General features: G+C 58.3%; 1 protein-coding gene across 3 annotated transcripts in view; it reads left to right on the top strand.

Moving 5' to 3' along the window:
* Positions 1-12,816, top strand: part of GRAMD1B (GRAM domain containing 1B) — a 196,641-nt gene that overhangs the window by 33,432 nt on the left and 150,393 nt on the right. The window contains exon 3 of one of the 3 annotated variants that reach the window (XM_064173236.1): positions 465-977. The exons of the other annotated variants lie outside the window; for them this stretch is intronic. Coding sequence (XP_064029306.1) covers positions 465-468 — 4 coding nt within the window. The 3' untranslated portion in view covers positions 469-977. Of the gene's footprint in view, positions 1-464; positions 978-12,816 lie in introns of those variants that run through there. 3 annotated transcript variants of the gene reach the window in all.

The following is a 12,816-nucleotide window of genomic DNA, read 5'->3' as shown; positions in this document are numbered from 1 at the left end:
AGTGCTCAGTGTCCCCTGGGGTGTCCTAATAGCTCAGGCTGCTCCATTTAGCAGTGGATCTGAACCCTGGCAGAGAAGAGAAAGAGCAGAAGAATTCCCTTGTAATGGCCCAGATCCTTTTATGGTCTCTACCTCTGCAAGCCATGCTCTGGCTTCCTGGTGAGCTAAGCATCCATGCTTCCCAGCAAGAAGGAGCCTGCCTGTGAGGCTGGCTCTCAAACCAGTTTTTCTCCCCCCCCCTCTTGGGACAAGCTGTGTCCAATTCCACCTGCTCTGGTTCAGGAGGGCACTCTGGGCCATGGTTTAATGCCCATGTCTTAGGTGGGTGGTTGGACTCCATGATCTCAGAGGTCTTTCCCACCCAGGATGATTCTCTGGTTCTTGAGAAACAGCAATTGGTTGATTCTGGCCTTGGCACTTTAATCCTGGTGATTATGAGCCTCAAATTCTCTCTGCCTCAACAGATAATGCTTCATTCTCTCGGGTTCCTGCATCTTATCCCCCAGCAGCAGCAGCAGCAGCAGCAGCAGCAGCATGGCTGGCAGAGACTTCAAGGCAGCTGTGCCTTTAAAACTGCCTTGCCCGTGATGGAAGAAACCTGAGAGCAGAGGAAGGAGCCCAAAGCACAGCTCAGGCTCTGTGGAGAGCTGCTCAGCAGCCTGCCCACTGCTGCTTCCCCCTGGGGCCGAGCTGCAGCAGCTCTGCTAGCATCACTCAGAGCAGTGCTGGCAGTGTCCGGGCTGGAGGCAATTCCATCTTTCCGTGGTGGATTCTGGGGGCACCACTCCCTGTGGCTCTCTCCCTCAAAACGCTGTCCCTGGGATCCCATCCTCCTCCTCCTCCTCCAATGCAGCAGTGCTGAAGCGAGGCAGCCTCAGCTAGCTGGGGGCACAGTGGCACTTGGACAGACTTCCCCGCCCCTGCAGATGACTGTAACCGTGTGAGTGCTCCTGGACCTCTGCATTTCTTCTTTGCCTTCTCCTCTTTGCTTGTCTTTTGGGGGTTGGGGGTTGTTTATTCCTCCTGTCCCTTCCTTTCTTACCCTTCAGAGGAGTATCTGTGGCGCATGATGGTGATGAGATGGCAGCAGACACCAAGGTCTGCCCTTGAGCCCCTCTGCTTTTCCCTTGTTCTCCCTCTTCTCCTCCACCTCTGACTTAATGCTTCTCTTTAAGTCTCCTTTGCTGCTTGTTTTGCTCTCCCTGTCCCCAGGCTTTGCTTCCCAGGGCAATAGAATGCATTGGGTTGGGAGGGACCTTAAAGCTCAGCCAGCTCCAACTCCCCTGCCATGGGGCAGGGACACCTCCCATCAGCACAGGTTGCTCAAGGGCTCATCCAGCCTGGTTCTGAGCACCTCCAGGGAGGTTGTGGAGCACAGAAGCACCCAATGTGATCTTTGATCACATTGGGTGCTTCTGTGCTCCACAACCTCCCTGGGCAACCTGTGCCAGGGTCTCACCACCCTCAACCTGTGCCACTATCTCCCCACCCTCAACCTGTGCCAGGCTCTCCCCACCCTCACTCTCAGCAATTTCTCCCTCATCTCCACTCTCCCTCTCCCCTCTCCCACCTCAAAGCCATTCTCCCTCCTCCTGGCACTCCCAGCCCTTATCCAAAGTCCCTCCCCAGCTCAGCAAAGCCTGCAGGCTCTGACCCAGGGAAGATGCAGCCTTAGGACTTGAGCCATGCCCTGAGGATGAGGAGGGTTTGCTGCTGTGTCTGCTGCATGGGGACAGCTATTCACAGAGCCACAGAATGGGCCTGGGTTGGGAGGGACCTTAAAGCTCATCCAGCTCCAAGCCCTTGCCATGGGCAGGGACACCTCTCACCAGCACAGGTTGCTCAAGGGCTCATCTAACTTGGTCCTGAACATCTTTGATCCCATTCTGTGCTTCTGTGCTCCACAACCTCCCTGGGCAACCTGTGCCAGTCTCTCCCCACCCTCATGGCAATGATTTCCTTCCTAATCTCCACCTGGAGTCACTTTCCTTACCCTTAACTCCTTTCCCTGGCAGGCTGTGTGCAATGTGGGCTATAAAAAGGTTTCCCTCATGGCAAGGTTCTGAAGTTTCTCTGCTCTGGGAAAGAATTGCTTCAGGCTTGCAAGTGTGACCAGCTCAGGCTTTCCCTCAGCTTGAGCTGGGAGCTGCTTTGTGCAGCCCCTGCCATGTCTCAGGCTCCTCAGCAATCAGGAAGATTCCTTCTGGGGCCTCCAATGAAGTGGAGCTGTGGTGTTGTGGGCAGACAGACAGACAGACATGCTCTGTGCTCTGCTCCTGCCTGCAGCCTGCTGCCCTTTGTTGCTGGTGCCAGTGCTGCTTGCTGGGAGCCCACTCATACTTCCAACTGGCAGTGAGGGACCTGGGCTGTGGGGAGGCTCTCACTGCTCTGAAATACCTCTCTGCATGTTGGAACCTGGGTCTTGAGCCTCTGCTTGAGCTGCTTTCTTCTGTCTCAGGCTTCAGGGATGAAGGACCCAGACCCATTCTCTTCCTCTCCTGAAGTTGCAGCCACTCCTCCAGCAGGGTTTTTACTCTTAAAGCCAGAAGTGTTGTGGTGCTTGTGCTGGCTGCAAGGTTTTCCACCCATTCAGCTGAAACACAGCAGGCTGGGCTGAGGGTTTTGGCCTGGGGTAGGACACCTCAGAGGTCCAGAGGACTACAGAAAGTTCTGTTGCTGGACTGTGTGGAGAAGAATGCAGCACAGGAGGCTGCAGCTCAACACAAGGGGGAACTTCTTGCCTGGAAGGGTCCCAGAGCCCTGACACAGGCTGCTCAGAGAGGCTGTGGAGTCTCCTCTGAGGCCTTTCCAGGCCTGTCTGGATGTGTTCCTGTGTGCCCTGAGCTGGATTAGGATTGTCCTGCTCTGGCAGGGGGGGTTGGACTGGATGAGCTCTTCAGGTCCCTTCCAACCCCTAACATCCTGGGGTCCTGTGGAAGCTGGAAATGGGGAGATTGAGACTGGAGGGTAGGAGGAAGTTCTGCAGCATGGGGGTGGTGAGAGCTTGGCACAGGTTGCCCAGGGAAGTGGTGGAAGTCTCATCCCTGGAGGTGTTTGAGGCCAGGCTGGCTGAGGCTGTGTGCAGCCTGCTCTAGGGTAGGGTGTCCCTGGGCATGGCAGGGGGGTTGGCACTGGCTGCTCCTTGTGCTGCCTTCCAACCCTGACTGATTCCATGGTTCCATGATTCTATGATCCTAATTGGCTCTGGACAGCCTGCTCTAGTGTGAAGTGCCTCTGCCCATGGCAGGGGAGTTGGAACTGGCTGATCCTTGTGGTCCCTTCCATCCCAACTCATTCCATGATCCTAATTGGCTCTGGACAGCCTGCTCTAGTGTGAGGTATCCCTGCCCATGGCAGGGGAGTTGGAACTGGATCATCTTTGTCCCTTCCAGCCCTGATTCTATGATTTCAAGAGGACAAAGAAGGTCGTTGGACTCCATCTAAAGGTTTAGCTCAGGGTGCTTGAGAAAACTTGTGAGTTCCAAAGGATGCAAAGCATCCTGGCTGCTAGGCACTTCAAAGCACTCTGCCGTTCCAAGAGCAGGTATTCAGCGTTATCCTGAGTGAGAATCTTCTTCTGTCAAGGTCTAGGGCTGTGATGCGACTTAAATTCGTGCCATGAATTAATTGAGAGCATTTTGACCCAGATGCTCAGAGCCCATAACGCTTCTGCCCGAGCTAAGGAACCCTTAGCTGCCTTTTCACGGTGGCTGCAAAGGGATTTGTAAAAGGAAAGCTAAAATCTCCTGGATGGATTAAAAGGCAAATCCAAGAGGGCTTCCTTGATGAAGCACAGCATGAGTCATGGAATTCTCTGTTGTCAGCCTGCCCCTTCTCGGAGCGGATGAGTCCTCCTGGGGTGGAGGAGGTTCTTGCGCTGCCTCGGGCAAAGGGAAGGTTAAGAGTTCAAACAGGCAAGACGAGGAGCAGGGAATAGAGCCCGAGAGTGTGTTTGAAAGCAGAAGCCCTCTTTCGCCCTGCTGTTGCCCAAGAAGGCAGCCGCAGGCAGAATCATCCCAGTTTTCTCACCCCCCCTGCGGCTGACTCCTTACACCACAGAGTCCTCCTTCCTCCAGAGCAGGAGTTGCCTTGCTCCCTCCCTGCAGAGCAGGGAATTCTCTTGCCCCAGCGCTTGATGGAGCGGAGCTCCTCTCCGTTCTCTTCTGCCAGCACAGGCGAAGGTACTGCTGCCCTGTCGGGGTGCTGCCTTGCCGGGGCGCTGCGATGCTGCCCTGCCGGGGCGCTGCGATGCTGCCCTGCCGGGGCGCTGCGGTGCTGCCCTGCTGCGATGCTGCCCTGCCCGGGTGCTGCGGTGCTGCCCTGCCGGGGTGCTGCGATGCTGCCCTGCCGGGGCGCTGCGATGCTGCCCTGGTGTGGTGCTGCCCTGCCGGGGCGCTGCGGTGCTGCCCTGTTGGAGCGCTGCGATGCTGCCCTGCTGCGGTGCTGCCCTGCTGGGATGCTGCGATGCTGTCCTGCTGGGCTGCTGCGGTGCTGCCCTGGTGCGGTGCTGCCCTGCCGGGGCGCTGCGGTGCTGCCCTGCCGGGGCGCTGCGGTGCTGCCCTGCTGGGGCGCTGCGATGCTGCCCTGCCCGGGTGCTGCGGTGCTGCCCTGCCGGGGTGCTGCGGTGCTGCCCTGCCGCGGTGCTGCCCCGCCGCGATGCTGCCCTGCCGCGATGCTGCCCTGCCGCGATGCTGCCCTGCGTGGGTGCTGCGATGCTGCCCTGCTGCGATGCTGCCCTGCCCGGGTGCTGCGGTGCTGCCCTGCTGCGATGCTGCCCTGCCCGGGTGCTGCGGTGCTGCCCTGCCTTGCTCTCCTGCCCTGGCTGGGTGCTGAGCGGCTGCGTCCGCGGCTCGGTGCTGCTGCCGCTCGGTGCCGCTGCCGCTCGGTGCTGTGCCTACAGCTCCCAGCATGCCCGCAGTGCCCGGACAGCCTCTTTCCCTTCTGGCCATGCCGGCTCACGTCATTTCCCAGCTGCTGCAGCCAAGAGGGAGCCTCTGCCGAGGGTGGCTGCTTTGTTCACCCCCTCCTCTCCTGGGCAGATGGAGCTGTGCCCTGGCTCGCAGGGGCTGTGACCGCATCTGCTGCTTCTCTGGCAGCAGAGCTGGCAGCGCTGCAGGACACTGCTGACTTCGGGAGGGATTCAGGAGTTTGTCCATCTGGCACATGGGGATCTGTACACCTGCACGCCAAGGTGCTCAACAGCTAAGCTACCTCTTCCTTACCTCCTGCCCTGCTCAGCTACCTCTTCCTTACCTCCTGCCCTGCTCAGCTACCTCTTCCTTGCCTCCTGCCCTGCTCAGCTACCTCTTCCTTACCTCCTGCCCTGCTCAGCTACCTCTTCCTTGCCTCTTGTGCTGCTCAGCTACCTCTTCCCTGCCTCCTGCCCTGCTCAGCTACCTCTTCCTTACCTCCTGCCCTGCTCAGCTACCTCTTCCCTGCCTCCTGCCCTGCTCAGCTACCTCTTCCTTACCTCCTGCCCTGCTCAGCTACCTCTTCCCTGCCTCCTGCCCTGCTCAGCTACCTCTTCCTTACCTCCTGCCCTGCTCAGCTACCTCTTCCCTGCCTCCTGCCCTGCTCAGCTACCTCTTCCTTGCCTCCTGTGCTGCTCAGCTACCTCTTCCTTGCCTCCTGCCCTGCTCAGCTACCTCTTCCTTGCACTCTGCCCTGCTCAGCTACCTCTTCCTTGCCTCCTGCCCTGCTCAGCTACCTCTTCCTTGCACTCTGCCCTGCTCAGCTACCTCTTCCTTGCCTCCTGCCCTGCTCAGCTACCTCTTCCTTGCCTCCTGCCCTGCTCAGCTACCTCTTCCTTGCACTCTGCCCTGCTCAGCTACCTCTTCCTTGCCTCCTGCCCTGCTCAGCTACCTCTTCCTTGCCTCCTGCCCTGCTCAGCTACCTCTTCCTTGCACTCTGCCCTGCTCAGCTACCTCTTCCTTACCTCCTGCCCTGCTCAGCTACCTCTTCCTTACCTCCTGCCCTGCTCAGCTACCTCCTCCTTGCCTTCTGCCCTGCTCAGCTACCTCTTCCTTGCACTCTGCCCTGCTCAGCTACCTCTTCCTTGCACTCTGCCCTGCTCAGCTACCTCCTCCTTGCCTTCTGCCCTGCTCAGCTACCTCCTCCTTGCCTTCTGCCATGCTTCCTAGCGATTCCTTCCCTCTCCCTGACTCCCTCCTAGTTTCCTCTCCCCAGCAGCACTTCCAGCAGGCTTTCTTTTGCATGCACGTCTCACAGAGGCACAGGGTGCTGCTTTTTTTCACTCCTGCAGGCTTCCCTTCGGTGCCATATGGGAGGGCCAAGCTGTAGCTGCAGTGCTGCCCCACAGGTAGCTGGTTGCATTGCGTGTCTGCAGGCCGTGCTGCTTTCCCATGCACTAAGCTGTCTGAGCCTCCTAAGCCTCCTGTTTCCCCTGCCTGGCTCCTTGAACAAATAAATCCCTCAGTGACTATGAATCTGTCCGAGGCTGAGGCTGCTCTGCTTAGTGTGAAGCTGGAACTGTACTACTGGGAGCAGTGAAGCCACCATAATGTACCTGTGGAGGGGATGCCCTCAACAGCTGTGAGTTGTGCCTGGTTGGAGGGTCAGAGGCACTGTAGCAAAGCAGTGGTTTGTGATCTGCAGGGCTGGGGAGCAAGTCCCAATGGATTCCCAGCTCCAAGCCTGGCCTTGGAGCTATTTATAGTGCTGCAGATTCTTACCCAGACCTCAAGCCTGTCGTAGTTGGCTGCTCCCTTCCGAAATGTGGACTTCCTCAGGAGGTGTTTCCTGTTTGCTCTCGAGTCCAGGAGCTGTTGCACCCTGCTGGAGCTACAGACAGGCTCTGCTCTGAAGAGTCTGAACTCCAGAGCTGGGCTTTGCTGCTCCTCTAGCCTAGGATGTGCTAAAAGCCCTTCAGGGTGTGCTAAAAGCCACTCCAGAGCTGGGCTTTGCTGCTCCTCTAGCCTAGGGTGTGCTAAAAGCCCTTCAGGGTGTGCTAAAAGCCACTCCAGAGCTGGGCTTTGCTGCTCCTCTAGCCTAGGGTGTGCTAAAAGCCACTCCAGAGCTGGGCTTTGCTGCTCCTCTAGCCTAGGGTGTGCTAAAAGCCACTCCAGAGCTGGGCTTTGCTGCTCCTCTAGCCTAGGGTGTGCTAAAAGCCCTTCAGGGTGTGCTAAAAGCCACTCCAGAGCTGGGCTTTGCTGCTCCTCTAGCCTAGGGTGTGCTAAAAGCCCTTCAGGGTGTGCTAAAAGCCACTCCAGAGCTGGGCTTTGCTGCTCCTCTAGCCTAGGGTGTGCTAAAAGCCCTTCAGGAGGTTGGGTCTCTGCTGCCCATGCTGCTGTGGCAAAATGCATCCAAGTGAGCAGAGCCCTCCCATAAAGGGCTTCAGAAGGGTTGGGGGGTGGATTGTCCAGAGCATGGGCATTTGCTGGAGCTCTGTCTGCCTGCACATGGGTGTCTTCTAGGGGCTGGTGGGGTGTGGGACCAGCAGGATGCAGGAGGGGGTTCTGCTCCTCTGCTCTGCTGAGACCCCACCTGCAGCACTGCCTCCAGTTCTGGTGCCTCCAGCATAAGGGGGACATGGAGCTGCTGGAGAGGGTTCAGAGGATGTCATGAAGGTGATCAGAGGGCTGGAGAACCTCTGCTATAGGCACAGCCTGGGAGAGCTGGGACTGTTCAGCCTGGGGAAGGCTCCAGGGAGACCTCAGAGCAGCCTTCCAGTGCCTGGAGGGGCTCCAAGGGAGCTGGGGAGGGACTTTGGACAAGGACTGTGAGTGCCAGGAGGAGGGAAAATGGCTTTGAGCTGGGAGAGAGGAGAGGGAGAGTGGAGATGAGGAAGATACTGTTGAGAGTGAGGGTGGGGAGAGCCTGGCACAGGTTGCCCAGAGAGGCTGTGGATGTCCCTCCCAGGGGCAGCTGGCTCAGGCCTTGAGCAAGCTGTGCTGGTGAGAAGTGTCCCTGCCCGTGGCAGGGGGTTGGAACTGGAGGACCTTGGAGGTCCCCTCCAACCCATTCCTTGAGTCTGTGATCTGAGACAGGCTGGAATTCATGAGGGCTGAATCTGAGGCTGTGTGGGGTGGGACTGGAGAGCTTTTGCCAGGCTGCTTGCTGCGTGGCAATGCTCCTGCCCAGCTTCAGGGCCAGGTTAGTGCTTTGTGTCTGGACATAAGAAGGCAGCTTGGGGAGTTCATGTCAGAAAGAGTTCTCAGAGTGATTCAGATCTCTGCTAGCAGCAGTGTCCCCTGCAGGGTCCTGTCCATCCCCTTCCTTCACAGAGAGAAAGGGCACAACAAGGGTCACAATGCTTGTCCTAGTGAAACTCAGGAGGTGTGGTGGCATTTTCCCTGTGTGCTGTTGGATGTGGAGGCTGTGTTATATCCTGAGCTGTGCTTGGGCTGGAGACTGAAGAGCATTTATGTTCCCAGGGTGGCCCTGGTAAGCAGGAGGTTGGTGTGTTTGAACATGGCCAATAGAAGGTGAAGCTGTGCCAGCCTTCATTTGTAGGTGGCAGCATGAACAGCAGGGCCAGACATTGCCTCTATGCCCAGACAGGACTTGCTGGGAGTCTTTGCTGTGTACATTGTTCACTGCTGGCCCTTTTTTGGGGTGGTTTGAGTGCTGAGCTTTGTCTGTGCACTGCTGGGCTCTGCAGGTTGCTCACCTGTGTGACAGGGACATGTTATGCAGGGTAGCAGCACTGCAAACACCTCACTGGTGCAGGTCCAGGGAAGGGCAGCAAAGGTGGGGAAGGGTCTGGAGAAGAGAGCTGGGGAGGAGCAGATGAGGGAGCTGGGGGTGCTGAGAGGCTGAGAGGAGGCTGAGAGATCCTTGATGGATAAGAAAGCTGGGGAGGGACTGGAGAGCAGCTGAAGGAGCTGGGGATGCTGAGAGGCTGAGAGGAGGCTGAGAGGTCCTTGATGGATAAGAAAGCTGGGGAGGGACTGGGGAGCAGCTGAGGGAGCTGGGGGTGCTGAGAGGCTGAGAGGAGGCTGAGAGGTCCTTGATGGATAAGAAAGCTGGGGAGGGACTGGGGAGCAGCTGAGGGAGCTGGGGGTGTGCAGCCTGGAGAGGAGACCTCATTGCTCTCTGCAGCTCCCTGCAAGGAGGCTGGAGTTGGTCTCTTCCCAAACAACAAGTGACAGGACGAGAGCAAACAGCCTCAAGTTGCCCCAGGGGAGGTTTAGGTGGGAGATGAGGAACAATTTCTTCCCGAGAAGGGTTGTGAAAGCCTGGTCCAGGCTGCCCAGGGCAGTGGTGGAGTCCCCATCCCTGGGCAGGAGATGTGGTGCTGAGTGGTGAGTGAGTGCCCTGGCAGTGCTGGGGTGTGAAGAGGAGGCTGAGAGGTGACCTCATTGCTCCCTAGAGCTCCCTGCAAGGGGGTTGCAGTGCGGTGGGGTTGGTCTCTGCTCCCTAGGATCGGGTGACAGAGCCAGAGGAAGCAGAGGGCTGAGAGATCTCTGCCACGCAAACAGTTCTGCCTCTCGCAGGGAAGCCCGGGGGGGGGCTGCAGGGGCAAACCTGCCTGTGCAGGGGGCACAGCAGCGCTGTGCTGCTGCAGACACTGCACAGCTGCCTGCCAGGGCGCTGGGAGTCCCCTGCCAGCCCCCGCCCTGCTCCCTGTGCCCTGCCCTGCGCTGCCTGCCCCGGCGCAGCCTGCTGCTCTCCTGTATGAATAAGCACTTTCAGGCAGTGATGTTTCTGGCCCTCAGAGGCTCTGAATGTGAGCTCTGCAGTGTTCTCCTCCCTCCCTCCCTCCCTTCCTCTCAGCCAGGCAGGCTTGCTCACGTCTGCCTGGCTGTGGGGGTGCCACAGCGCTGCGAGGGGCTGGGGGCACCTCTGCCTGGGCTGGGGGCTGGCAGGCTGAGTGGTGAGGGAGGCCAGGAGGGGCTTGCAGGAGTGGGGCCGAGAGGCTGGGGATGAATGGGAGCTGTGAAGTCACTCTGCTGAACCAATCAGGGCTGGCTGCAGCCAGGCAGCTCCGGGCGCCTCCGGATGCTGGGACAGATCTTACCTTGGCTGATGTGATGCTCTCTGTCTGAGCTGAGTCTGCACCCCGGGGCAGGCCCAGCCACTCCTGAGTGTTGCTCTGAGGTGAGTGTTCTCAGGAGGGTGCAGACCACCAGCAGCCTCCACCTTGCATTTTCCTCTGCACGTCTGAATCTGCCTCTCCTGGGCTTATTTTGCACCACTGCTGCTCTGCCTGCCTGCCTGCCTGGCTGCCTCCTTTCACTCCTTCTTTCCCCTCACCTCTCATCACTCCTCCTTTACCTGTGCCCTGCCCAGAACCTGCTTGCTTGCTTCCTTTCTCCTGATTCCTCATGTACCCACCTGGGGGGTTGGTGATGTCACTTTCCCATGGAGCAAGGGGCAGCAGCATGAGCAGAGATGGATTGGTGGAGCAGGAGAGAGAAAGAGCAGCATGAGCAGCAGATGGGTTGGTGGAGCAGGAGAGAGAAAGAGCAGCATGAGCAGCAGATGGGTTGGTGGAGCAGGAGGGAGGAAGAGCAGCATGAGCAGCAGATGGGTTGGTGGAGCAGGAGGAAGAGCAGCATGAGCTGAAGATGGGTTGGTGGAGCAGGAGGGAGGAAGAGCAGCATGAGCAGCAGATGGGTTGGTGGAGCAGGAGGAAGAGCAGCATGAGCTGAAGATGGGTTGGTGGAGCAGGAGGGAGGAAGAGCAGCATGAGCAGCACATTGGTTGGTGGAGCAGGAGGGAGGAAGAGCAGCATGAGCAGCAGATAGGTTGGTGGAGCAGGAGGGAGGAAGAGCAGCATGAGCAGCAGATGGGTTGGTGGAGCAGGAGGGAGGAAGAGCAGCATGAGCAGAAGATGGGTTGGTAGAGCAGGAGGGAGGAAGAGCAGCATGAGCTGAAGATGGGTTGGTGGAGCAGGAGGGAGGAAGAGCAGCATGAGCAGAAGATGGGTTGGTGGAGCAGGAGGGAGGAAGAGCAGCATGAGCAGCAGATGGGTTGGTGGAGCAGGAGGAAGAGCAGCATGAGCAGCAGATGGGTTGGTGGAGCAGGAGGGAGGAAGAGCAGCATGAGCAGCAGATGGGTTGGTGGAGCAGGAGGGAGGAAGAGCAGCATGAGCAGCAGATGGGTTGGTGGAGCAGGAGGGAGGAAGAGCAGCATGAGCAGCAGATGGGTTGGAGGAGCAGGAGGGAGGAAGAGTAGCATGAGCAGAAGATGGGTTGGTGGAGCAGGAGGGAGAGCAGCATGAGCAGCAGATGGGTTGGTGGAGCAGGAGGGAGGAAGAGTAGCATGAGCAGAAGATGGGTTGGTGGAGCAGGAGGAAGAGCAGCATGAGCAGCAGATGGGTTGGTGGAGCAGGAGGAAGAGCAGCATGAGCAGCAGATGGGTTGGTGGAGCAGGAGAGAGAGCAGCATGAGCAGAAGATGAGTTGGTGGAGCAGGAGGGAGGAAGAGCAGCATGAGCAGAAGATGGGTTGGTGGAGCAGGAGGGAGGAAGAGTAGCATGAGCAGAAGATGGGTTGGTGGAGCAGGAGGGAGGAAGAGCAGCATGAGCAGCAGATGGGTTGGTGGAGCAGGAGGGAGGAAGAGCAGCATGAGCAGAAGATGGGTTGGTGGAGCAGGAGGGAGGAAGAGCAGCATGAGCAGCAGATGGGTTGGTGGAGCAGGAGGGAGGAAGAGCAGCATGAGCAGCAGATGGGTTGGTGGAGCAGGAGGGAGGAAGAGCAGCATGAGCAGCAGATGGGTTGGTGGAGCAGGAGGAAGAGCAGCATGAGCTGAAGATGGGTTGGTGGAGCAGGAGGAAGAGCAGCATGAGCAGCAGATGGGTTGGTGGAGCAGGAGGAAGAGCAGCATGAGCAGCAGATGGGTTGGTGGAGCAGGAGGGAGGAAGAGTAGCATGAGCAGAAGATGGGTTGGTGGAGCAGGAGGGAGGAAGAGCAGCATGAGCAGCAGATGGGTTGGTGGAACAGGAGGAAGGAAGAGCAGCATGAGCAGAAGATGGGTTGGTGGAGCAGGAGGGAGGAAGAGCAGCATGAGCAGAAGATGGGGTGGTGGAGCAGGAGGAAGAGCAGCATGAGCAGCAGATGGGTTGGTGGAGCAGGAGGAAGAGCAGCATGAGCAGCAGATGGGTTGGTGGAGCAGGAGAGAGAGCAGCATGAGCAGAAGATGAGTTAGTGGAGCAGGAGGGAGGAAGAGCAGCATGAGCAGCAGATGGGTTGGTGGAGCAGGAGGAAGAGCAGCATGAGCAGAAGATGAGTTGGTGGAGCAGGAGGCAGGAAGAGCAGCATGAGCAGAAGATGGGTTGGTGGAGCAGGAGGGAGGAAGAGCAGCATGAGCAGAAGATGGGTTGGTGGAGCAGGAGGGAGGAAGAGCAGCATGAGCTGAAGATGGGTTGGTGGAGCAGGAGGGAGGAAGAGCAGCATGAGCTGAAGATGGGTTGGTGGAGCAGGAGAGAGGAAGAGAAGCATGAGCTGAAGATGGGTTGGTGGAGCAGGAGGGAGGAAGAGCAGCATGAGCAGAAGATGGGTTGGTGGAGCAGGAGGAAGGAAGAGCAGCATGAGCAGCAGATGGGTTGGTGGAACAGGAGGAAGGAAGAGCAGCATGAGCAGCAGAGGGGTTGATGGAGCAGGAGGGAGGAAGAGCAGCATGAGCAGCAGATGGGTTGGTGGAGCAGGAGGGAGGAAGAGCAGCATGAGCAGAAGATGGGGTGGTGGAGCAGGAGGAAGAGCAGCATGAGCAGCAGATGGGTTGGTGGAGCAGGAGGAAGAGCAGCATGAGCAGCAGATGGGTTGGTGGAGCAGGAGAGAGAGCAGCATGAGCAGAAGATGAGTTAGTGGAGCAGGAGGGAGGAAGAGCAGCATGAGCAGCAGATGGGTTGGTG

This window comes from Pogoniulus pusillus, chromosome 38 (genome assembly GCF_015220805.1).
Source record: "Pogoniulus pusillus isolate bPogPus1 chromosome 38, bPogPus1.pri, whole genome shotgun sequence".
NCBI lineage: Eukaryota > Metazoa > Chordata > Aves > Piciformes > Lybiidae > Pogoniulus > Pogoniulus pusillus.
This window is presented reverse-complemented; position numbering and strand designations above follow the sequence as displayed.